We start from the raw sequence: 26,484 nt of genomic DNA on the forward strand, positions 1-26,484 counted from the left end.
TCAGTTCACAATCCTTATTCTTCATTCAAGCTAACTTTATTAATCCCTTGCCTAATCTATTATGCACTACCAGTAGCAGTGATAGAAAGTAGTAGTTTTATGCCCAACACCATTATACCCTCCGACTGAAACTATGGAGCACTGTCACTGCCACCATGGTGGTCAGGTGATCACCAAAAGCATAATGAACACCATTGTCTTGGAAAATAACAACCACCTTCACCTCCTAAAAAAGCTGGAACATTAGGGGTTGGAAAACAGCATCCACTTAAGGCAAGCCAAAAGGCATCCAAACAAACTGAACAAATCCCACAGATATGATAAAGGCAGTCAAAGCCTTGCTTCTGGGATGTCGTGGTAACTGATGGTATGCCAATGTAATTTTGTCATAGTCAACAACTCGCTTGCTGGTGAAAGTTATCAATTACTTCCATTATGCTTACTGGTAAGTTCCTGACTTTGTGGGCAAGAGGTTTGTATCCCTGTCTGAGAATAATCTTTCTTCCCACAAACCCTTAAAAAACTCTGGGGAACTCTCATTTAGAGTCAGACGTGATACTCCTAACCTCATCCCACCGCATCCAACAATAAAACCCGATCAGGGACCTTGAGATCTAACGAAATGCCAAGTGAACATTAGCCAAGCCACCCAAGGACAGTGTCCTTTTTCCACCACATATAACTTGCCATTGCTTCCCTTCTCTCAAAACAGTTATCCACCATTTAATAGTGAAACTTTGTGGATGTATGCAGGTTTCAATCCTTTCTCAATAACTCAAACAAGCCTTGCCTCCTGGCTAATGTTATCCACAAAAGTGTAAGAGGGCCACTTCTGCCACTATACAGAAAGATACACTACCCAATTTTCAATTCACAAACCATTTACTTCTTGAATTTACTTTCAGATCAAGCCCACGCTCTTGAACATTCAGCAAATAGTGGCCTTCCACCAAGCCATCAATAGAAGTACACTCATTTGCAGAACCCTCATTCACAAGTTTCCCTTTTAAGTCCATTTGTCATTTTTTTGCAGAGCATTTCAAAATTTTCAATACTGCCACAGCTGGAGGATCGTTGATGGGTGAGGAACTCACTTTAATAAGAGCAAAGGGCCAGATGTGGGACCATTTCATTCTGCAAGTCTTTGATTGCGATTCATTGTGAAACACAATTAGAGACTTGCAACATGGAATGTGCAAATGTGTTTCAGACACATTTATTGATTCCCAGTGGGGTCGCAAATGACCTACCTCATTAAGGGGCACACGTACGAACGTTTGGAATTGCGCTTTTCTCATTGCGATTCCATAGAAATCGCAACTAGGAAATCACAATTACAAATGTACGAAACTCCATTGAGTTTTTTTTGCAATTCCCAGCGTGTCGCAAATAGACCTACCTCATTAATATTATTGAGGTAGGTCGCAATGTGCGACCCACTGGGAATCGTAAAAACACATGGATGGTGGCCTGCTGGGATCAGCAGACCACCATGTCTGTGGTTGCTTTTAAAGCAATCTTATTTTTTTTTAAACAAGCTAGTTATCCTTAGAGAAAAAAGGGATGCCTTTAAAAAGCAAAAAATGAAAGTTTCAGTTTCATTTTTTAAGAGTAGAAAGTTGCTGTGGGACCACTGTCTGCTCTTAGAAAACGTTTTCACATGCATTCACAAAGGTAAAGGGGAAGGGGGCCAATGGGTTACCACCAATTTGAAACTGTTGTTAACTGTGATTGTTTTGCGACCGCATTCACCATCACAAAACAATCATACATACCACTGCAACTCGCAGTTAGGAAGGGACGCCCTCTGGATGCCCCATACTAATTGTGAGTCGCAATCCCTATTTTGTGAGTCGGTAACTCAGTACCGACTTGCAAAATTAGAATGGTACATCATCCCTGGCCTTTTGACAGTCGCAAACAGCGATTTTCCCCTTGTGCGACTGCAAAAAGGCATCGTAAATCGGGCCCAAAGTCTGTATGCCTTTCTTTGCTGAGAAATGCATGTCAATTGTCTCTAAACTGTCCAGTTGGAAATTGGAGACACTGCAGGTCGATTACCAGCTATCTAATGTCACACTTAAGAATAGCGTTTAAATACTCTCGTATCATGTTAGATCCATATGATGTGATAATATAAGGCCTTCTTCCAAAGGTCTTTGTTATAGAAAACTGATCATTTGTTAGCTAATACGATTCGAACAGCGACCTTGATGCTACAGAAGAGAGAGACCCCCCCACAACAAGATTCACTTGCTTCTACGTGATATTGGGCCTGAGTACCTTAGATCAGGTGTCCGACTTAGAATCCTCAAGTCTATCCATGTATTGCCAGAGAATACATTTTAGAAAGACAGATGTGTCCCCATTCAGAAAAATCTTGCGATATTATGATCTATCCAGCAAATCTTGCTTAATCAGGCAAAGTATGTGAGCCCGCCATGTTGAAAAAAAAGACCCACAATTTTTAAGGTGCCGTGCCTTTTCTAGTCAAAGAGCTAGCGTCCACTAGCAAAGGTAATAATCAAACTCCAACTTCTATCAAAACTGCAGCTGTAGAAGATGTACTTTGGCAAACAATATGGTTATGGTCAAAATCAGGGATAAACTTTTGGCTTTTTAACCTTGAAAAGGGGTACAGAAAGGACCTTAAACTCTTTACAACATGCTTATCCAATTATGTCATTGACTGTATGCCCTGAACCCCAGTTTTAACAGTCTCAACTGAATATAGTTATTTTAATTTCCTTGCTACTAAAACCAAATTTATTTAGGGAATCAAACATCCAAGACAGTAAGGACTCTTGGAAGAAGAACCATCCACCATGACCATATTATCAGCATAATGGACAACCTGGATGCATTACAGCCTTATTTATGGAGCAAATGACCTTGTGCCTTTAAGTGCCTGTCCAAGATCTGCTGTAGAGGATACAAATATCTCTAGTCAGAGAGCTGATGGTTCTGGCTGACTTCAACCCTCACCCATGACACCATGTAAAGATCTTGAATAGTTTTAGTAGAGTTTGAAGAATACTCCCCTTCACAACTAGGGTCTGTCTTTGCCATCGAAGACAGCTGTGTAACTCGTGACCATGAGAAACCTTGCACCACGATGTGGGCAGACTGGTGGACAGGTATGGGTATTCATTTGGCCTGGATATCGTCATGTAAGCGGATGACACCCAGCAGCTTCAGAACGTGCACTCGGATCCTGAGGTGGTAGTCCCTTCCCTTCAAGAATGTCTTCAAGCCATGGGCTGAGGGTGTAATAACAGACTAAAACCCAACGAAAACGAGGCAGAGGTTTTTCTACCTTGTAATCTCACCTCCCTCAGGGGTTTACTTCTTGAGTAAAGAATCAAGATAAAAGCTAAATACAGTGAAGAACTTGCGGGCAAAGTTATAATATATTTAACGATGACCTCACAGATTAAGGCTGCCATCCAAAGATCCCTTTTTCAGCTGTGGGCACCAAAGTTTGTACTAAATGTGTTTACCTTTCCTTTTAAAGTGATGTTGGTTCATTATTTTGTATAAAAATGTCTACTTCACTGTAATTCGAAGTACTTGGCATTGCCTAAAAAGGAATCGATTCAAAGTGCTTACATGTGATTAATCATTGACACATGAAAGTTTTGGCATATCTAGTCAACATTTATTAAACTCACAAGGTTTCCTTTCCAGTGCTTCCAAATTCAGGCCCACCAGCACAATCTTCAAAGCTCTGAAAATAAACATCTCCATCATCTGAAAAACATATCATCTCAGGCAGATGAAGATTCCTCAGCATTGCTAACAATCTCCTCTGTGAACAGTTCACTGCAACAGAATCTCCACTCTTACCTAGTTGTTTTTGAGTTTCTCAAAGGTCAGGGAGCACATTGAGTTAAGTATCGGACATGGCTCACCTTTGTCAAAAGAATGAAAAACACTTTTCGCTGAAACCTCTCTTCCTAGCTCCACCTTCTTGCAGATGCTTGTGTTCTCTCTGTACCCTCTCAACGTGATTCACTGCTCTCTTCCAAGACTGGCCACCTTGCACAACATTCTTCAGCCTGTCTGCATGGCTGGCTACCTGCCTCTGGGTACCTTATGCTATAATTAAAACTACCATAGGTCTTCAATCTTGACCTGCCTGTATCCTAATAAATGCATCTTACCTGCAATTGATGTCTTGCCTGACACATTAACCTGTTCCTTTCCAAAATGATTTACACATTCAACATGTTCCTTCTTCCTGGCCATTGTTTATTGTGCACTTTAACTCCATTAGGCTTGCACTCTTTTGCAAAGCACTCCAACATGCTTCTTGGGTTATATCTGCCTTTTACAAAAGCCTGAACAAGCTAGAGTTCTCCAAAGAGTGACATTGATGGATCATAAATCGCCTGTCGACAGGGTTGGCCGCCACTTGCTGAGAGAATCAAATTCATATTGTTATCTTGGGCAGAGAAATCTGTTTACAGTCAAAGGGTTTCCCCTTAACATCAAGTTTTATATGTTAGCTTCTGTCCACCTCAAGTACATCAGCACTCTTATCTTGGCCACCCTTCAAAAAGGCCACAGCTAAGAGGTCAAGCATGCATTGTGCCTGCAGTCAAACTGTGGACATCTGTGTCTCTCTGCAGGTATGCTTGGAATAAAGCCTTTTACATTCAGAGCAGTAAATATTGATGTTAATTCTTGTTAAAGTGAAGCAGCAATTGTAGCTGTCTTTTTGTGCCTAAATGCTTGAGGGCAAATGTTTGTTCTACAAAAACCACAAATGCAAAAGGAAAGAACAAAATATCTCCAAATGTGACTCGTAAATGCGTAATTCTACCATCGGTCATGCTGTAAATCTCACTCCACAACACTGCAAATCAGTTTCAAAAATAGTTTTGACATTTATCAAAAATGCTGTAAATCTGGCATAGACCTTTTGTAGCTATGACCCCAACATCGTCTGGACACTACACCCACATTCTTTAAATATTTCTTCAACATACCACAGATATTTCCCTAGAGAATCTGTAAGCATCTCTAATCGATGCCTTAGATACCGAATCAAAACATTTGAAATAATGATTGAAAACGATTAAAGCAAACTGTTGTAGGTATTACAGCTAAATGTTTCATTGTCACAGTACTTGAAAAAAACTATTGTTGGTACTCCTCCTAATTATTTCATATTGTCACAGGGCTTGACAGAAAACTATCGTGGGTATTACACCTAATTGTTTCATTGTGTAAGTGTACTTGAAAACAAGCTATTGTTGGTATTCCACCTAATTGTTTCATTGTCCCAGTATTTGAAAAAAAACTATAGTGAGTGTTAAACTTGGCATCCTTGGCGTGGGCTCCCCTTACTTTTTGTCGCTGTTTCCCAGGTTGTTGATGTGTGCTGGACTCTGTTTTCACTGTTTTTGTTACTCTGGGCACTTTACCATTGCTATCCAGTGCTAAAGTGCAAGTGCTCCTGTGTAAAATATATGTATAGTTGACTTTCCATGATCAGCATATTTGATGTACTAGTAAGTCCCTAGTACAGTGCACTAGAGGTGCCCAGGGTCTGTAAATCCAATGCTACTAGTGGGCCTGCAGCACTGGTTGTGCCACCCAGACTAGTACCCTGTAAACATGGCTCAGACCTGCCCCTGCAGTGTCTGTGCGTGCAGTTTTAAGCTGCCAATTCGACTTGGAAAGTGTACCCACTTGCCAGGCCTAAACCTTCCCTTTTCATACATGTAAGGAACCCCTAAGGTAGGCCCTAGGTAGCCCAATGGGTAGGGTGCAGTGTATATTAAAGGTGGGACATGTACTTATGTGTTTTACATGTCCTAACAGTGAAATACTGCCAAATTTGGTTTTCACTGTTGAAAGGCATATCTCTCTCATAGGTTAACATGGGGGCTGCCTTTAAATATTATTAAAGTGCAGATTCCTTTAGGGAGCAGATAGAAATGTGGAGTTTAGGGTCTCTGAGCTCACAATTTAAAAATGGATATTTTAGTGAAGTTGTTTTTTAGATTGTGTGTTTGAAAATGCCACTTTTAGAAAGTAGGCATTTTGTTGCTTAAACCATACTGTGACTCTGCCTGTTTCTGGATTCCCTGTCTGGGTCAGTTTGACAGTTGGGCTGTTTGCACCTCTCTCTAGACAGTGACACAAAAGGAGCTGGGGTGTAGCCTGCATATCCTGATGAGCCATCTGTGCTAGGAGGAAGGGGATGAATTGTCACTCACACCTGGAAGGGCTGTGCCTGTCCTCACACAATGCAGTCTCCGGTCCCCTGGTGTGTGTCTGGGCCAGGCCTGGGCAAGGCAGGAGTTCACAAACAATAGAGACTTTCCTTTGAAGTAGGCCTACTTCAAAGGCAGAAAGGGGTATAAGAAGAGCACCCAAAACCCCTAAAGATCTTATCACTTCTGGAATCAAGAGGAACCTTTGCCAAGGAGAAGAGCTGAAGAGCTGAGGGGAAGTGCTGCCCTTGCCTGTGACTGTGCTTTGTTGGGCTATCCTGCAGTTGCTGCTTCTGCCTGTGAAAGGGGACAAAGACTGGACTTTGTTGTGCATTCCTGCTTGTGAATAATCTCCAAGGGCTTGAACTGAGCTTTCCCCCCGTACTGAAGTCTCAGGACCATCAAAGACTTCCCCTACCAGCACCTGGCCTCTCTGTTGAGACTCCTGCCCTGACAAGTGGTGCCCTATCCAGTCCTTGGGCCCTTGAAAGGAGAAGCTGGTGAAAATCCAAGAAAACCAACTTTGGACGACTCTGGACTGATGCCGCATCCCGTGACGCCGCCGGCAACCGACTCCGTGATCCTCACTGGAGTGCGATGACCCTCGCAGGCCCGACACCGCTGCAGCCCCGCCGAAGTCTGCAACTTCGTGGAAGTTGCCGCACCACATCGTGACTGACACCGCCAGAAGTGCACGGATTCAACGCTTCCCACCGATGCCACCTCACCTCCACCGCTCCGCAGCAAGGACCCATCACCTCTTTGTGAAGCCTCAGCTCCTTTTCTCCGCAGCACTGGAACGGACGCTGCCTCAGATCCAGCGACGCCGCAATCCCTGACTTCGTGCACGGGCTTGTTTTCACACTTTACTAAGGTACTGTACCTGGGGGTCCGCGTGACTTCATGCCTGGAGCCGTTGGCCTCGGATTGTTGGGAACGACTCCGTCATGACGCCGTGTTAACACTTCATCAAAGCATTTTGTGTTTCTAAGCGCTATTTTTGAGTTTAATCTTTACAAATTCATAACTTGACTTGTGTATGTCTAATTTTTGTCGTTTTGGTCTTGTTTTGTTTAGGTAAATATTGGCTATTTTTCCAAACCTGTGTCGAGACATTTTGTGGTGTTTTTACTATATTACTGTGTGTGTTGGTACAAATACTTTACACTTGGTCTCTGAAGTTAAGCCTACCTGCTCGTGCCAAGCTACCAAGGGAGTGAGCGGGGGTTAACTGAGTGTGATTCTCCTTTACCCTGGCTAAAGTGCGGGCCCTTGCTTGGACAGGGGGTAACCTGACTGCCAACCAAAGACCCCATTTCTAACAGTTAGTATTCCACCTATTGTTCCAGAATTTCATAGGATTTAACAACCAAGTATTGCAGGTATCACATTTAAATGTTTCATTGTGACACAGTACTTGAAAACAAGCTAATGATTGTTTACACCTTATGGTTTCATAGTGTCCTAGGGCTCGACAACAAACTATTACACCTAGTTGTTTCAGGATGTCATAATCCTAGTCCTTGAGAACAAACTACTGTAGGTATTACACCAAATTGTTTCATAGTGCCATTTGCCTTGAAAACAAACTATTGGAGGTATTACACCAAATTGTTTCATAGTGTTGTAGCCCTAGTCCTTGAAAACAAACTAAACAAGCTATTCACCAAATTGTTTCATGGTGCCATGGGCCTTGAAAACACACAATTGTAGGCATTACACCTAATTGTTTTACAGTATCGTAATCCTAGTCCTTGAAAACAAACCACTATCGGGATTACACCAAACTGTTTCATAGTGCCATGGGCTTTGAAAACAAACTGCTGTAGTCATTACACCTAATGGCTTCATATTGTCATATTCCTTGAAAATAAACTATTGTAGGTATTACTCCTAATGGTTTCATAGTATCATAGTCCTATTTTAAGTATTACACTAAATTACTTCATGGTGCCATAGGCCTTGAAAACAAACTATTGTAGATATTGCACCTAATGATTTCATATTGTCATAGTTCCTTGAAAATAAACAATTGTAGGTGTTACACCTTATGGTTTCATAGTGTCATAGTCCTAGTCCTTGAAAACAAACTATTGTTAATTATTACACCAAATTGGTTCATGGTGCCATAGGCATTGGAAACAAACTATTGTAGATATTACACCTAATGGTTTCATATTGTGATAGTCTTTGAAAACAAACTATTGTAGGTATTACACCTAATGGTTTAATAGTATCATAGGCCTGGTCCTTGAAAACAAACTATTGTAGGTATTACACCAAGTTGTTTCATAGTGTATTAGGCCTTGAAAACAAACTACTGTACATATTACACATAATGGTTTCATATGTCATAGTCCTTGGCAACAAACTATTGTAGGTATTACAACAAATTGTGTCATAGTGCCATGGGCCTTGAAACAAACTATTGTAGGTATTACACCAAATTGTTTCATAGTGCATTAGGCCTTGAAAACAAACTACTGTACATATAACACATAATGGTTTCATATGTCATAGTCCTTGAAAACAAACTATTGTAGGTGTTACACCAAATTGCTTCATAGTGCTATAGGCCTTGAAAACAAATTACTGTAGGTATTACACCTAATGGTTTCATAGTGTCTCAGTCCTTTCACAAGAATGCTGCATCACCCAAGGACCACACGCTATCAAGGGAGATAATGTCTCAAAGTCATTTTATTAGGAGAGACAACGCAGCTCTTCTTAGCATGCTGTCATTTGGTTACCCGGTATTGGAGCTCAAAGCTCAGGGCCACTGTTGCACTTTCGACATCAGCAGTAGAGTTAAGGCAGATACCCCTGATGATCAAAATCCCCTAAAGAGATGCTTTACTTGCTAAGAAGAGAGTAGTAGCTAAAGGGAGGGATCAAAGGTCAAAGAAGGAGAAGGCTGTAGCCTGAGACCCCTCGGCTACTAGCACTCGTGCGGTTACTATGTTGGCCTAGCTGTCTGACCCAATCATATTGCAACCAACCAGAACAACTTTTCCTTCGTTTTGCCCCCATGTGGGCCACATCACACCCTTGTACTCATTGGCTCTGTCCATTTCTAAGACAATATGCTATGTCTGTAACTTGCACTAAGTGTTCTCACAATGGATATCAGGTGGCTCAACAATCTCCGGCACACAAGCACAGTTATCCTCAACTGACTTGCTGTCCCCACTGCCCCTTCTGAGTTGCAAGACCACCGTACCAAAGTGTCCTCAAAGCATTATTTCAAAATAACCTCCTTTTCTATCTAGTGACAGATCGATAAATGAGTTGCAACTGGCCTTGGCCTCTTCGGAGGTTTCAAGTTGGGTTGTTCCGTCTATTCACAAGTACAGCCACAAACTTGGCTCTTCCCTCCATCGGTACGACATGCCAGATTTGTACCTCTAGAGGCAGGCACCTTATTGTCTGAAGTATGTGCCTATTCCGAGTAGCCCATGCCTTCTTCTTACAAGGAGGCCAAAGGCAGTAAGTGTAGAGTAGGGACCTTGGGCCTACAATGAGGCAACATGTCTTTGAAGTGGTGGGAGGAGAGTCACATAGACTAACATGTTGACTCCGCCTACCCACAGTCAGCCAAGAATGCGTTCCCTGCCAGGAATGGGCATGGATCTCCTAACCTACATGTAAACCTTCACCCTGCCCTAGATTTCTCTACTTATTGTCCAACACAGAAGACGTCCAGCACAACAACAAGGATAAATGAGACTGTGTTCAAGCCAAATGTGCTACATCAAACAGTACAGGACCTAGACTGTCTATCTACCCAGGAAAGAACGTTTAGTCCAGGCAAAATGTAACATTCTAATTGATGTAATGTCATTCTGTTCACTTAAAAAAAATCTTCCTTTTTTATAAAATATTTGTTTCTTTGAGAAATGAAAACAAAAGATATTGAACAACCACAACATACACACACACAATTCACAATACAGCATTCTAAAGTTAATGCAATGGTTCAAAAGCACTTATTCACCTGTTTCTTTGTTCTTTCCTTGCGCACAACTCTTAGGCAATTCCAGACTCTCACACCACTCCTCTCAGAAGAACCATTTTTTTTCTACTTGCAATGAATAAGTCTTCTGATGTTTTACTTGTGATCGTTCTCCGATACCACTGTGTTCCCAAAATCCTTTCAAATTCTTTTGGGACTAAATGAATCACCGCTCCACCTTTATTGGCACTCCCAGTTTGACTCATGTCAAAGTCCCTTCCCTAAACTTGTTTTACAAAGCTCCCTAAGGATATACAATTAGACTGTGTATAGATGAGTGTAGTACAGTGAGCAAACAACCATGGTCCAAATAGTAGAGTTGGATATAAATATCTCTCAGGTTTCACATCTCAATTCTTTTTTGGATGTGAGGAGACCCAACACATATGTTGTAGTGTTGATGATGTTTTAACCGCGTGCAATGCTTTATGAGGTTATCGTCAAGAAAAGCACAGTAAATGACACAGTCTACATTAGAAATAATGCATTCTTTGCAAATAGAGGTTAGCTTATGTTTTCATGTTCACCATTGATTGTTTATGTGAGAAAGTGGATTAATAGTTAGGGTGGATGGTAGCCTGCCACAAGTAATATTGGCCTTATTCTTGTTAGGTCTACTAAAGGTCTCAGTGATTTAAGCCTGAACTTACCCACTGTTAGACAGGTTTAACTTGAGAAGTGTGTAAACCAGTTAAAAGTATCAGAACAGTTCAAAAGTCTAAAACATGCACAATAAAAGCCCCACTCCAATTTATATAATATTTTCTGAGATGGCAGAGTCCCTCGCCCAGCAGTGCAGAAGGTTGTACCCATAGACAGGGTTCATGACATCCGGTTGCTGAAGAAAGAGGTCTTGTTAAAGCAATTGGCAAAGCAGGGAAAAAGTCCAAGCATGAAAAATCTGAAGTTCGCGTCTAAGATTTTTACCTCCAGATTTAGACTCTTTTTCTGGAAGGCGAAAGGATGCACGATGTAACCAAGAGGCACTGCTGTCTCGACCCCAGGACTAGAGTCCTGCGTTCGAACCCGCTGCCCAGATGACTGCTGTTTCCAATTTGCCCTCATTGTCTCCTGTTTCTGTGTGCATTCTTGTCTTTATTTTCCTCTACCTGAGTCTGTTAAGTATAGTGGTAATTGCAGTCTGTTAACTGTTGATTGTAATTGTTGCCCGTATTGCTGCTTGTCGTGTTGTTTGTGTGCATTATTGTCTTTATTTATTCTCTACCTTAGTGTGTGAAGTATAGTTGTAACTGTAGCCTGTAACTGTTAATTGTAATTGTTGCCCGCCTCACCTGTATTGCCGCTTGTGGCATTTCCGCCATTCCCACCTTTTTCTCCCACCCTCCTGCCTCCCTGCAAGCCCCTCCAAAGACTACCTATGGGGCACCGAAGACAAGCACGTTTGCGCCCGTCCGCGCCTGGACTGCGTCCAGCTCCAGGAACGCTGGCTCTCCCACCATCTATTGCTACTCCAGGGTAGGGTTCACTGCCCTCGATACCCGTCCACCCAGTAGGAACTGTTGCCTCGCCTCTCTGCGTACCACAGGAGACCCGTTCACCTGCAGACAATGCTGTTTCACCTGCTGCACCAATCCGCCACCGCACCACATCACAGACTCACCATCGAACACCACGTCCACCCACCAACTACACTGCATGCTGCTCGATGTCCGCTTCCTGGACAAACACGCAACCATGATATTGGGCACTATCACCACCCTCACACCTGACCTTGTCTTCCTGACAGAGACCTGGCTCAATGTTGCCTCCCCTCCAGACATTGCCGCGGCCATACCCAACGGATACAAGATTATCCATTACGACCGCACCTACAAACCCGAAGGAGGCATCGCCATTACACACAAAGAATCAATCCACTGCACGACCACAACAGACATCAACACACCAATCGTGGAGCACCTTAACTTACAACTTAACGTGGACTACAACACCACCATCAAAGGGACTCTCACTTACAGACTCCCCGGACCTTGTCCCAGTTTCTGCAATGCCATTCCCAAACTCATTGCCCTCCACCCACCCAAACCATCAAAACCAAACACTACATCCTCCTTGGGGATGTGAATTTCTAGCTAGATGAACCCAACAACGTCAACACCTCCAACCTCATAGCCAGGGAGTCATCAACCTCAGACAAATAGCAACCAACACCACACACATCGCATGACACACATTAGACCCCATCTTCACCTCAAGCCACAGAATTAAATAGAGACACCCAGTGGCAGCCAGCAGCTTTAGGAGGGAGGGGGGCGGACGGGAAGCACACACACACACACACACTCATTCTTTCACACACAGACATGCACGCACATCCATTAACAACACTCATAACATTCAAACTTGCATGCACGCACCAAACATTAATTTTAAAAGTTCACACACACTCATTCTTTCAGACACACACGCACACACGCACATCCATTAACACTCATACCATTCAAACATGCACGCATGCACCAAACAGTCATTTTAAAACATCACACACACACGCACACACGCACATCCATTAGCAACACTCATAACATTCAAACATGCACGCACTAATCAAACATTAATTTTAAAACATCACACACACACACACACTTACCTTCAGCCTCAAGGTCCCAGGAGGGTTGGGACTGCTGCCTTCCCTCATTGGCTGACCTGAGGCAGCAGTCCCGGCTTCGTCACAGAGTGGGATGGGGTCAGTGAGACTGCTGACCCCAGCCCACTCTGTGACGAAGTGTCACTGATTGACTATTGCCCTGGGCGCTTCAGGGCTTAAACCTGAAGCGCCCAGGTCGGAGTCAATGGGTGACGCTTTCCTCGTCACCCAAGGGAGGGCCTCTAGGCACCTTTGCTGAGCTGAGGAGGTCACGCCCATAGGAGCTGTGACCTCCTCAGCCCAGCAAAGTTCAGCTCTGGCAGCCAGGAGTCTGTGCAAATCGTGCATGTCTAACTCCTGGCTCTATGAGCTGAAAATGAAGAGTGTCTGCCAGGCTGACCTTTGTTCAGCCTCAGAGACACTCTTCATGAGGGGCAAAAGGTGGGGGGGTGTGGCCCCTCCGCCCTAAAGGACGGGCCGCGCCTGGGAGCTCACCTGGGCAGACCACTCCATCGTCCATTTCAACTACTTCCTTACATTGAACCAAACAACCACCACGCACCTCACATGCGAGCTGAAGCAAGGTATCCAAAAGCCAATGGACTGACGCCCTCAACTCCCACTGCCCAAACACCACTCACCAGACTCCAGGCACCATACCTGACATAGAAAAAGGGGCATCAAAAGCTCCACCACCTAGTTATCCAACTGCGCCGACATCGTCGTGCCCAATCAAACTCAAGACAGACAAAAGTGAAGTCCTGCTAGTTGGAAACTCCACCTCACTGTGGAACAACTCCTTGTGGCTCTCAGACCTAGGACTCCCCCACCCGCACAGACTGTGCCCGAAACCTAGGGGTTCATCATTGACAACGAACTAAACATGAAGGGTCAACGCAGTAACCTCCGCCTGCTTCCTCACCCTGCGCATGCTGCAGAAAATCCTCAAATGGCTCCCCATCGACACCAGGCACACCCTCACATACGCCCTCATTACCAGCCACCTGGACTACAGGAATTATCTCTATGCCGGACTCACAACACCTCACGAAAAGACTTCAAATCAGTCAGAACTCAGCAGCAAGGCTCACCCTTGACCTCCCAAGATGAACCCACATATACCCTCACCTCAGGAACCTCCACTGGCTTCCTATAAAGAAACGATGCCAATTTAAACTGCTGACACTCACCTACAAGGTCCTACATAACCAAGGACCACCGACTGAGCTTTCACCATCCCACCAGACTCCTTCGTTCTGCCTCCCTCTACCTAGCCCACACACCCTGCATCCGCCTGAGCAACTTTGGAGGCTGCATCTTCTCCTACCTGGCAGCACGATCCTGGAACAGCCTCCCGATCCACCTAAGGACCTCTCCCTCCATCAACGACTTCAGAAAGAAGCTTAAGATCTGGCTCATCTAATGAGACCACCGCAGCACACCTGGCAACTGGATACCCTCACGGGTGATAAGTGCGCCTTACAAATTCATGATTAATTGATTGATTGATTAAAGATGAAGGTTGCCAGTTGGTGTCTGACCTGCTGAATCAGAGTGGTTGCAACGGAGAAGAATGTAGTAAGAGATGCAGGGAAGTCAAGCCCACCAACGATGCACCCTTGGTGACTTAGCTTGAGAGTTTGGTCCCGGACTTCTGACTGTTCTCCAGACAAAATTCTTAAGAAAGTTTCTAAGACTGAGGTTTCAGGCTTAGGCGGGGGGTGCACTCTAACACCAGCCAAGGGTTCCAGGACATCGGGAACAACACTGGGGGGAGAGGACTCACTCCATAGAAACCACCATCAGGGTCCAGGGCTGGTCCAGTTATATCTAGTCAACTGGACTATTTCAGAAACATGAGCCTCTTGGAACTTGGGTGTCCCTGTAGCTTAAGAGGAAGTCAGCCAACTAACTCGTAGCACCCACTTTTTTGTCCTTGGTATATGTGGGAGCAGGTCCAGACTCTCTGGATTCTCCTCACAGGACTCAACAGCAGGTGCAATCCTTCTTATATCTTCCACAGATTCAGTAGTGTTCTGAAGAGAGTGCTCAGAGGTGCCACGTTTATGCCTGGCATTAGCCTGTGGGTGGGGGAAACTCCTAGACACTTATTGACCAAAATATAAAAGGTTCAAAGGGGTAACCCTACAAACTTTTGCAGCAGTTTCTGTGTGCCCTACAGCAAACAATCCCACAGTGTCCTTCTCTAACTAAATCTAATATGGCAGAAAACTTTACTCCCTTGTGCAGAGTTTCTGTACCCATCCTAGAGGTATGTCCAGGTAAATGACAAAGCCCTCCCCTGTGGTCTCTTAAAACTGGTTCGAGGGGCAGCTCCTCTCCCTGTGGGATTGGTGCCTGGCTGGCTAGATGGACAATAGAGGGGACGGGCCCATGTATGAGCTACATCTGTGGGTGATTGAGTAGATCCCTATAAAGATCATTATATACCCAGGCATTCGCCAGATGCTCACCTTGGCAGAGGAACCTGACACCTCCCCAAATCCAAGCCCTTTATCTCAGCTCTGGGGGCCAAATCACACTTAATCGAGGAGCTATTTAGCTCCTAGTTGACAGCTGAAAGTTCAGATAAATAGGCTTCTATAGGTTTTAGGCAGGAAAAACATGACTTTTTATTAAGTACCTTTACTAAACTATTTGCTACAAATCCAAGTTTACCAATTAAATTAAATTGATTTGAAATATATATGTTAAAACATCCCAGAATTAACTTTTATCTTGTTCCAATGTGGAGATAACACTATTTAATTTCAAAATTAACTCCCAGTACTTCCCTATTGAACATCAAACCCTGATCCTGTGAAAATAGCTTTTTAGGCCCTTTCACTGTAAGGACATGTTTAACATTAATATTTGATACGCCGTAATTTTAAGTACTATTCAACCTGCCATATGGGCACTTAAAGCTCAATAAGAGGTGGGTTAATAATATTTAAAAGGAGGGATTAGGCCTGTTAATAGGGATTATTTTGACAGGTCGAATTTGCAGTTTGCACCTGCACAACCAGATTACTTGTGGCACGCCAGGAGGTATTTTTTGCATTCCGCTGGTGACATTTAGCTTAAAGGTCCTGGTACATTTTGTACCATTTACTAAGGACTAATCTGTAAGTTAAAAATGCCAATGAGGTTTATAGCAATTTGACATGTTTTTTAGGGGTCTGAGCTCATACGCTGAGCATTGGAGAGCACTGCCCAGATTAAAAAAACAGCAGAAAAATATAGCAAAACATAGGGGTGGCCAGGCTGAAAGGGGCATTTCCCTGTATTTCTAGTAATATAATTGCTATCCAACCTTCAAATTCATATTGAGTGAGTCCTTGGTGAACCATTCTTTCCTATATTTATGTTTACCTAACTTCCCTTTGGCATAATGTGTCCCTGTTTTTTTGTTAATGCCATATAGCTAATATTCACTAGTAACAATAATGTTTAATCTTAGCCATTTTCAAGATATTATCAACATCAATAAATACAGGACTTTAAAAATGCATTAAAAATATTTCTTGTTCCCCTCACTTCAGACGTGATATGTTGATATGTTCTCTAGATTTTTCTAGCAACACAAAGGTATGTTTTCTAGACCCGCTGGCACTAAGGACTTAGCGACAGATGTATCAAAGGGTTTTACCCATTCTGTGTCTATGGGAAAATGTGTTCGTACATATGGCCCTTAGTCACTGCGACAACCTGAGTCAGAAAAGCATCTGTATTGCAACCACTGCCCATCTTTGAGCAAGATGTGGTCCAGGTAACAATCAATCAGATGAGATGTTACTGGGACAACCAGTAGAACCCCAAACCCCTTTTATTATGGTCTTAAACACCGAAGAACTCTAGAACAAAAAGGATACTTATTTATTTTAAAATCAAATCCTACTCTAGTGCTTACAATATGAATTGTGACCAAAATGAATACAAATACAATAGCTGTAGTTGCCAGAAGCGTGAATTCTAGATGCCATTCCAACATTAATGCATAGTAATCCTACCCTCTTTCTGTTACTTCTAAGCGCTAGTCTAATTCTAGAATACTAGCAAAGTAGAAAATAATACCTATTACAGCTGTCAGAGATGGTACACACCTGGGTACCTGTTTAAACAATGAAGTTCTGTGTTCAAGTACATAGTAAGTTCTGCTGTTCTGGTCACATTAGGCCGGCTGCCTGAATAAATCACTGCATGAAGGCTGAGTGCCATCCATTCGGGTAGCCTTCAACAAGAACTCTTAGTTGAAACCATGTGCAAACAAGGCCTGATGCTCTTTAAAGTATTTTCATTCTACGAGTCTATGTCCTTTGTAATTATTAACAAAAACAAGACAGGCAGTTATCAACCTTCTAAAAACTCTTAAAAATGTATACTGAGTTAATATCAAAATGAAGCAGTCGACATTTGAATAAAATCTTGCAGGTATATTCATGTAGGCCTGATTATCACACTGCAGAACATAATAATATCCACCAAACACGTGTCATATGAATCATGCATGTTCAGCTTTTTAATGATTTGCTTAGCACATGTAACTCAAGCAGGGGATTGTCCAGGATAGAAAAAATGCAATATTGATGGCAAAGTCTCATGGCAGTAAACTTTAAAACGTATTTCATGCAGTTCTTTATCCTAGGTGTTCACAGATGAACAGTGAAGCCTCAGACCAAATTAAGTTAAATTCAGGAACAAGATTTCTTCTTGATCCATCATGGACAGCACTTACCCAGATGAGATGAATATTTGTGAGGATGTGACCAGCTCTTGCAGTTTTAGAGACAGAGCCAAGTAAAGGGTTAGTGCTGAGGGGTTGGACAGGTAGTTCAATTCAGGACCACAAACGGATAGAGGGTGGAGGGCAGAAGGTCAGGAGGGCATTCTTCTGATGCCTTCACAAGGGTCGAAAGTGTGGTCAGTAGCACAGCTGAGTGAAGAATCCTGGGTTTAATGGTGTTCAACTAACAATATGGGACCTAGTAATGGGAGTTATTGTTAGATGGCGCTGCAGTTAACTAAAAATATTTTGGAGGTCATTTTCTTTCAAGATGTTAATAAATATTTGTAAAGTTTGATTTTTCATTAGTGCCTAGCCAACTAGGGGTCTCCACACTTCTAGGGTGGCCAGAGAATGACAACAATTGAGTGCCTTGAGCATGCAACCCCAGCGCAACCCACCCACCCCGCTCCTCCCCCTGGGACTTTCCAAGTCACTGCCTCGCGCAGAGCAAGGCGGCCCCACCTTCCAGCTCCAAGCGGACTCCAGACCTGATGGTTTTGTCCTCCAGCCATGAGGGCGTGTGAAGTCAGGTTCTTCTGTGACCCCAGATGAGACAAGACCTGCAGGTCTTTGTGTCGGGCACTCAAAGACTAAGAAGGTGTGCGATGTCCTCCTCACTCTGCTTCCAGGGAGCTTTAAAGCAGCAGAAACACCCCAGTGCCACAGCAGGGGGTCTCAATGAGAAGTCCTTCTTAGTGTCAAAAACCATCCTCCTGCCAGTGAACAGATCATTGCAAAGACCCTTTAATGGAGCAAAACCACACTGTACCTACATGCCAGCATTTTAGGAGAGGAAAGTGGGAGATTTCAAAAAAATAATCGGGAGAATGTGTTTCCCCCACAGACTTATATTGAAGGGGAGGCAATTTCAGGCGGAAAGCAGCTAAAATAAAGCAATTTTTGGCTTAAAAAATCAAGAGTCTCCTGTCTGAATGGGGTCTATTTGCATGTACGCTGCAGTGTCCCAGCTGGAAACACCCGTGTGTGCCCAAAGTCACAACACCTCATTGAAAGCGCCCTTTAAGGAGTATAAGAAATCCATAGCCATTGATCCACTGATCCATTTTTACTCCTCGACAGTAACACACAAAAATACACAAGTGCACACTATGTGAACTCAGTCCATCTGCGCTCCTGTGCAACAGCATGTTTAAGTATGAGAGTGACTACATATAAGGCCTGGGTGACAATCACAGAGCAATAGGTAATCATGTGAAATCAGAGCTCTGAGCAGAAGCGCTGGGACAGAGGCAGTGAACAGACTGATGTAGGCTGCCGAGGGCTATACTGGTTGTTAATGGCCCTGAACCTGAGTTATAATAAGGGAGAGGGCCTTTAACAACTGGTATAGCCCGAGGTGGAAGGACTATAAGGCAATTAGAACATTCCACTCTCTGGGGGTAGAGTGCTCCAAATTAAAAAGGAGAAACAGAAAGACAAACTTTGGAAGGATTGAGAAGGCACAGAACATAACATAACATCATAACATGTATTTGTGAAGCACACGTTCCCCCAGAAGGGTATCTTGGTGCCGAATAGCAGATGTTTATTGTTACCCAACTCGATGGTACTCATTTTATCGACCTCAGAAGGATGAAAGGCTGAGCGGACCCACCGGGATTTGAACGGGTGCAAAAAGTAACAACGTGAATTCACACACGCTCCATCCTGAGCTAGCAATCCGCATCTGACTAGAACAATATTAGAATGCTTCTGATTATTCTGAAAACATGCCTTTAATGATTCCATTTATACATACATCAAGAACATTGGGGAGCCAATACAGCATCATGTTACTTCAAGAAACTCTAATCCTGGTAGGTGGATCCACCTTTCTACAGGTATTTAGCTCAAAATGCTTCTGGTTACTGACAGAAAACAATGGTTGGAGGTGATGTGGGTCCGCAGACCCCTTCAATATGTGCCACAGACTCGAGGGACCCCTGGACCAGAGGGTTACAACCACCAGGATAACACCCCCCACTGCTGAGCAACGCACTGCTCCAAAAGAGACATTTTAGAGAGCATAAAAACACAAACAGCCCAGAGCTCGAGATGAACACTTTACTTCAAAGAGCTTTCAGTAGCATTACACAAACAAAAGCCAATGAAATAGTGTAACGCACCCCACTCCCAGAGGAGTCCCTTCACTAAAGAACATTTTAAATAACACTACACAGCCCACAGACAGAGCAGCATATTTCACTAAAAGGACCTTTTTTAAATATTATAAAAAACATTCACTGGCAGAGCTAAACACTTCACTGAAAAGACATTGTAAAGAGTATGACACGTCCCCCGTCACAGCTAAACACTTCACTAAAAAAGACTTTTAGGGATCAGAACACATAATAAAACGTCCTTTAGTGTAGAAAAACACTCCCCGCTGCAGAGATAAACACTTCACTGAAAATACATTTTCAATAGTATAGAAACACTTCCCACAGCCAGGGCTGAACACTTCACTAAAAGACATTTTCAATAATATAGAAACACTTCCCACTGCCAGGGCTGAACACTTCGCTGAAAAGACATTTTAAATAGTATAGAAACACTTCCCACAGCCAGGGCTGAACACTTCACTAAAATACATTTTCAATAGTATAGAAACACTTCCCACAGCCAGGTCGAACACTTCACTAAAAGACATTTTCAATAATATAGAAACACTTCCCACTGCCAGGACTGAACACTTCACTAAAAGACATTTTCAATAGTATAGAAACACTTCCCACTGCCAGGGCGGAACACTTCACTAAAAGACATTTTCAATAGTATAGAAACACTTCCCACTGCCAGGGCTGAACACTTCACTAAAAGACATTTTCAATAGTATAAAAACACTTCCCACTGCCAGGGCTGAACACTTTACTGAAAATACATTTTAAATAGTATAGAAACACATCGCACTGCCAGGGCTGAACACTTCACTGAAAATACATTTTAAATAGTATAGAAACACTTCCCACTGCCAGGGCTGAACACTTCACTAAAATTACATTTTAAAGAGTATAACATGTCCCACTGTCAGGGCTGAACACTTCACTAAAAGAGCATTTTAAATTGCATTACACGTCCCACAGACAAGGCAGCATATTTCACTAAAAGTACCTTTAAATAGTGTATAAAGATTCCATTGGCAGAGCTAAACACTTCACTGAAAATACATTTAAAAATAGTATAGAGACATCCCACTGCCAGGACTGAACACTTCACTAAAAGACATTTTCAATAGTATAGAAACACTTCCCACTGCCAGGGCGGAACACTTCACTAAAAGACATTTTCAATAGTATAGAAACACTTCCCACTGCCAGGGCTGAACACTTCACTAAAAGACATTTTCAATAGTATAAAAACACTTCCCACTGCCAGGGCTGAACACTTTACTGAAAATACATTTTAAATAGTATAGAAACACATCGCACTGCCAGGGCTGAACACTTCACTGAAAATACATTTTAAATAGTATAGAAACACTTCCCACTGCCAGGGCTGAACACTTCCCTAAAACTACATTTTAAAGAGTATAACATGTCCCACTGTCAGGGCTGAACACTTCACTAAAAGAGCGTTTTAAATTGCATTACACGTCCCACAGACAGGGCAGCATATTTCACTAAAAGTACCTTTAAATAGTGTATAAAGATTCCATTGGCAGAGCTAAACACTTCACTGAAAATACATTTAAAAATAGTATAGAGACATCCCACTGCCGGAGCTGAACACTTTACTGAAAGGTCATTTGAAAAGCATAAGACATCCCACTGCCAGAGCTGAACACTTTACTGAAAGGTCATTTGAAAAGCATAACACATCACTGCCAGAGCAGTGCACTTCACTGAAAGGAGCTTTCAAATAGCATAACACATCACTGCCAGAGCAGTGCACTTCACTGAAAGGAGCTTTTAAACAGCATAACACATCACTGCCAGAGCTAAGCACATCACTGAAAGGAGCTTTCAAACAGCATAACACATCACTGCCAGAGCAGTGCACTTCACTGAAAGGAGCTTTTAAACAGAATAGCACATCACTGCCAGAGCTAAGCACATCACTGAAAGGAGCTTTCAAACAGCATAACACATCACTGCCAGAGCAGTACACATCACTGAAAGGAGCTTTCAAACAGCATAACACATCACTGCCAGAGCTAAGCACATCACTGAAAGGAGCTCTTTCAAACAGCATAACACATCACTGCCAGAGCAGTGCACTTCACTGAAAGGAGCTTTCAAACAGCATAACACATCACTGCCAGAGCTAAGCCCATCACTGAAAGGAGCTCTTTCAAACAGCATAACACATCACTGCCAGAGCTAAGCACATCACTGAAAGGAGCTTTTAAACAGCATAACACATCACTGCCAGAGCTAAGCACATCACTGAAAACACCTTGTAGCATAACACCCCATCCCACTGCCAGCCCTAAACACTTCATTAAGAAGGCCCTTAACAGAGTATAATTCACCCCCCTAGCAGACCTCATCACTTCCTTTAAACAGTGTGACCCATCCCACAGACAGAGCAGCACACCTCACTGAAAAGAACCTCTAGATGTAACACATCCCACTGCCAGAGCACCTCAAAAACATCCCTCTAGCAGATGAAATCCCTCCACTGAAAGGATATTTTAAGTAACATAACACATCACACTGCCAAACCAGAACACTTCAATGAAAGACCTTTAAAGTAGCGGAGCACATCCCATTGAAGAGAGTCTTTAGGGTGCTGGAAGCCAGGCTGCTGCAGAGAGCAGGGGGGGGAGCAGTGACCCAGTGAGGCTCTATCGTGCTTTTATCAAGAAGAGATAATTTGCACATCACAGGACATATTTTCTGTGCGTGGAAAGTACTGAAGGGGACTTCTTTCTATGAAACTGTAATTCGTTTTTTTTTTGATTCGTGAAACTGTAATTAATATTTTTTTAATCGTGAAACTGTAGTTAATATTTTTTTTATCGCTGTAGGGAGGCAAAATATTTCTCAAGAAAAAAGGTTTAGGCTATTAAAATATCTGTCTTTTTTGCGGCTTGTTAGTGTTTTCACAGAGCCATGAGACCGTGGCACTTTTGGTATATAATCACATATGAAGTTAAAACACATAATGGCCGTATGATGGCTGCAGGGCACTGTGCTTCCCAGGTTAAGGCAGTAAACTGGAGTCAGTGACCTCTACGGAATGCGCATGACGTGGGCATGAACGTGGGTAGCGTTTACCTGCAGGTAAGAGGTCCTAGGGGGCTCGTGCTGCGCACTAATGGTCACAGGTTCAGGTTTCCGTGGGCGGTCCTCCGCATCACCTTTCTGATAGAGATAGATCTGTGATGCTGAATGCAGTGGGGGCGGTGCCAGTGAGCGTGGGCGGAGTCAAAGGTGTGGATAAAAGAAATAAAATATTTTTAAGTATTTTTGGTCTTTCAGCGTCATGAAGCTACAAATAAAATAAGCATGCGGCTTACATGGAAAATAAAAAAAAAGTTGTTACTCATTGGGAAATGCATTAGTACATTCTAAAAACCTCTCTTAGTTAATGCACTTCAGAGCTCTGTGTGTAACCGGAGAGCCACAGAATTAAGGGGCTCATTACGACTTTGGCGGTCGGACCAGCCGACTCCGACCGCCGCCACCCCGTCGGGATCCATGATGCTGGCAGTGGCGGCAGTCCCCAGGAGTGCAGCGGTCCGACCGCCACCCACCGCAAGTTTGTCAGTTGTAATACCGCCAAACTTGTAATGAGGCCCTAAGGTTGCTGCAGTGGAGAAAACTGACGAGGACAGAGAGCACTGTGAATATGTAACTCATTTTTTTTAAACTGGCATTCCACAAGATAGACTGCTACAAAATGTGCAAAATGTTTAAGATAAAACCCAAAATATAGATTTTAGTAATCACTGTCCCTTCAACACTTCCAGACCTAGTAAGCACAATATCAACACATTTACAATTAAAGGCACGCACTTCACAGCCCAGTTGTTAACTCTTTGTGCTACCACTCAAAAACAATACACCTTTGTCATCACAAAGCTTCCAGTGATTAAGTCACGCTCCAAGCATCCTTTACATTTGCAGATTAATGCGTTGCACACATGCATTTCTTTCAGGGAGCAGGCACCTTGGCAGGAAGGCTTGTTTAGCTGCCTGCCTGGCACATCAGACTCACTGAATGACACTTCAGCTGAGGCATTTAAACTGTCGGAATTAACCATCAGGTGCCTTTTTACAAGAAGTAGGGGAATAGTGTTTCATAACTTCGACCACTGTTGTGAGGGTACATTTCGAGCACATACCTACATAAACTGTGCGACGCGTGCTGTGGGTGGGAGAGGATGTGGCATAGGGGCCTAGAACCAGGTTTGAGTCTCGGGGTGGGCCTAACAACATCCTGTGATCCTGGGCAAACCACTTGATCTCCCCAGGCCTAAATTCAGCACCTTGAGACCCTCAGGGGTGATTTTTCGAGCTTTACAAATCCTGGATATATGTATTTATTCAGTTAATTCGGTTGGCATGTGCCATCTTACCTTGGTTCACCAGTGACCTGCGAGTGGTGCAGCTTCACTAATCGTGCAGTTTCATGATATCTTGCCTGCAGCGTGGTTCTATCGTGATATATAAATGACGTAGGCACATCAACTGGGCAACTATGTATCGGGTTAAACGGTATACTTTTGTGGTCATTTACCTGCAGTTCTAAGGTTACACGTACAAGTTGTTACTACAGTAACTGTGTAATAATGCCATGTTTCTGTGACGTGTGTGTTACATACACGATATCACAGTCCAATATTGACGCAGAAATAATGTAACTAAACTAGATGACGTGTTCGCAGCATCCCCCGTTTGTATTCAAACAGGAGCATTTTAATTGCTTTTTCTCCACAAAACTCCTACATGCAATGATAAACTCACGTCATCACCTGTGACCCCAATATCCAGACAACCTTTAATTTAACATCGTAATGCAGTCTGGGAATTGAAGTCATGGCTAGCATCATCGAAGCCGGCGCCTTAATAGCTAGATGTGCATGGAAACCAGGACTGACGCCTGCACCCCCACCCTCCAGTGACACTGGGTGCTGACCCTACCCGAGGGCCTGGTCTGTACCCTACCTGGGTGAGGCCAGGGGCTTCCTCCTGCCCATAAAACACAGAGCGCAGAGCACCTCATGAGGGCGATTACCTGCTGGGAATTTAACAAACTGAGTATTGCCAGGTGTTTTTTGCCGAGCTCGACCCGAAGGTATTGGAGCGCTTTACATGAGCACAAGGACACCTAGATTTTCCAGTAGGCACGGGGAGATTGTGAATCGCCCAGAATCACGGGATGGTGAGCCGACGCCGAGATTCGCACCTTCCTTATATATAGCGCGAACATTAGTCCAAAGGCTTCAGAGCGCTTTACATAAGCCGTAGATTACATCACACAATGTCGTTTTTTGAGGCACTGGAACATTAAGTGATTTGCCCAGAATCAGACAGTAGGTTCAGCCGGCGCCGGGAGGGGGACATATGTACCAACACATGTTCCCATGGACACAGAATGGCTTAAACCCTTCGATACATCTGGCCCCTAGTTCCCCCAACTCCAAAGTCAGCAGCTAAATATTTACGCACTTTTTGTATTCATAGAGAGCAGGCTGTCGTTTTAAACACCAAATCATGATGCAGGGTCAGAGGTCACCCCCCTCTGGATATTGCGTGAGGTGACTAGTTGGACGGGTAAGAGCTAGTCCTGGGGGCACGAGCCGGGGGGGGGGGGGGGGGGTCAGAGGGATCTTCAACTAAAACAGTCTGAAGCCTCCTGGACCGTCCAAAACACATCTGCAGCCGTCCGTGGACGGGGCCCTCCGAGGGAAGGTGTCTACACATCACCTATGCGACGTGAATAAAAGACGCGCACCTTTCAAACTCACCCGCATGTTCACATGTAGCGCTGACACCAGTGGGTTTAAGTGTTATGTAGGAATAACACTGTTATTGGTGTGGGTCCAATAATCTATACATCTTCAGTGACTCCCTTTGTATTAATAAAGCGTCAACCTAGCCAGGAACAACGCAGCGCTATACACCTGCCAGCGGCTGGGATACCACACGCGTGTGCGCATCCAGTGGAGATTTGTATCTTGGATTAATACAAGCACGTAAACACTTCACGTATTTATAATTCGATTATATTACAATTCACATATTTATAATGTTACGCAGAGAGAAGGGATTCGCCCAGAATCACACAGTTATATTCACGCGTGGAGCCGGGATCTGATCAGAGGCCAGGTCCCCAAGGTCGGGGCAGACCACCCACCATACCGCACGCCACCCATCAATACGTTCTCAAAGTGCCTCCGTCTCTCCAGTACACACATGGGGTGCTCTGTGGGTGCTGTGGGCTGGGGGACACCCATGCAGACTGCCAGAAGATCCCCACTTACCGACTGGGAGGAAAAGCAGGAGGGTCCCTAGGAGCGCCTTCATCCTGGGGGACGCTCCGATCCCTTAGAAGCGCAGTCCTCGAGGCGCTCTCACCGCCATGGAGTGTACGACTGGGCCGGCCCTGTGCACCTCGCCTTCTCCCCCCTCGGGTGTTCGTCAGAGCGGTCAAAAAATGCTGCCACGCCGAACCAGTCGGTCAGGAGGAGGCACGGGGCCGATCCCAAAGCCGCACCCCCGCCTCGTGAAAACACGACGCTCGCAGGGCGTGAAAGGTTGAAGCGCCTGGAAAGGGCGTCAGTGCGCACTGTGCGCCTCGCCTGCCAAAACCGGCCGAATGTGACTTCATGGCGCACTCATGGGAGGGCTGGGCCTCAGGGACCACACATGACTCAGCCGTTAAACCAATAGTCATCACTTCT

The 26,484-nt window shown here is 44.0% G+C and overlaps 1 protein-coding gene across 1 annotated transcript in view; it reads right to left on the reverse strand.

The window, feature by feature from the left end:
* Nucleotides 1–26,270, reverse strand: part of LOC138246621 (urokinase plasminogen activator surface receptor-like) — a 119,788-nt gene extending 93,518 nt beyond the window's left edge. The window contains exon 1 of the mRNA XM_069201330.1: nt 26,065–26,270. Coding sequence (XP_069057431.1) covers nt 26,065–26,107 — 43 coding nt within the window. The 5' untranslated portion in view covers nt 26,108–26,270. The remainder of the gene's footprint in view (nt 1–26,064) is intronic.
* Nucleotides 26,271–26,484: the final 214 nt, after the last annotated feature.

Source organism: Pleurodeles waltl, chromosome 7, assembly GCF_031143425.1.
Source record: "Pleurodeles waltl isolate 20211129_DDA chromosome 7, aPleWal1.hap1.20221129, whole genome shotgun sequence".
NCBI lineage: Eukaryota > Metazoa > Chordata > Amphibia > Caudata > Salamandridae > Pleurodeles > Pleurodeles waltl.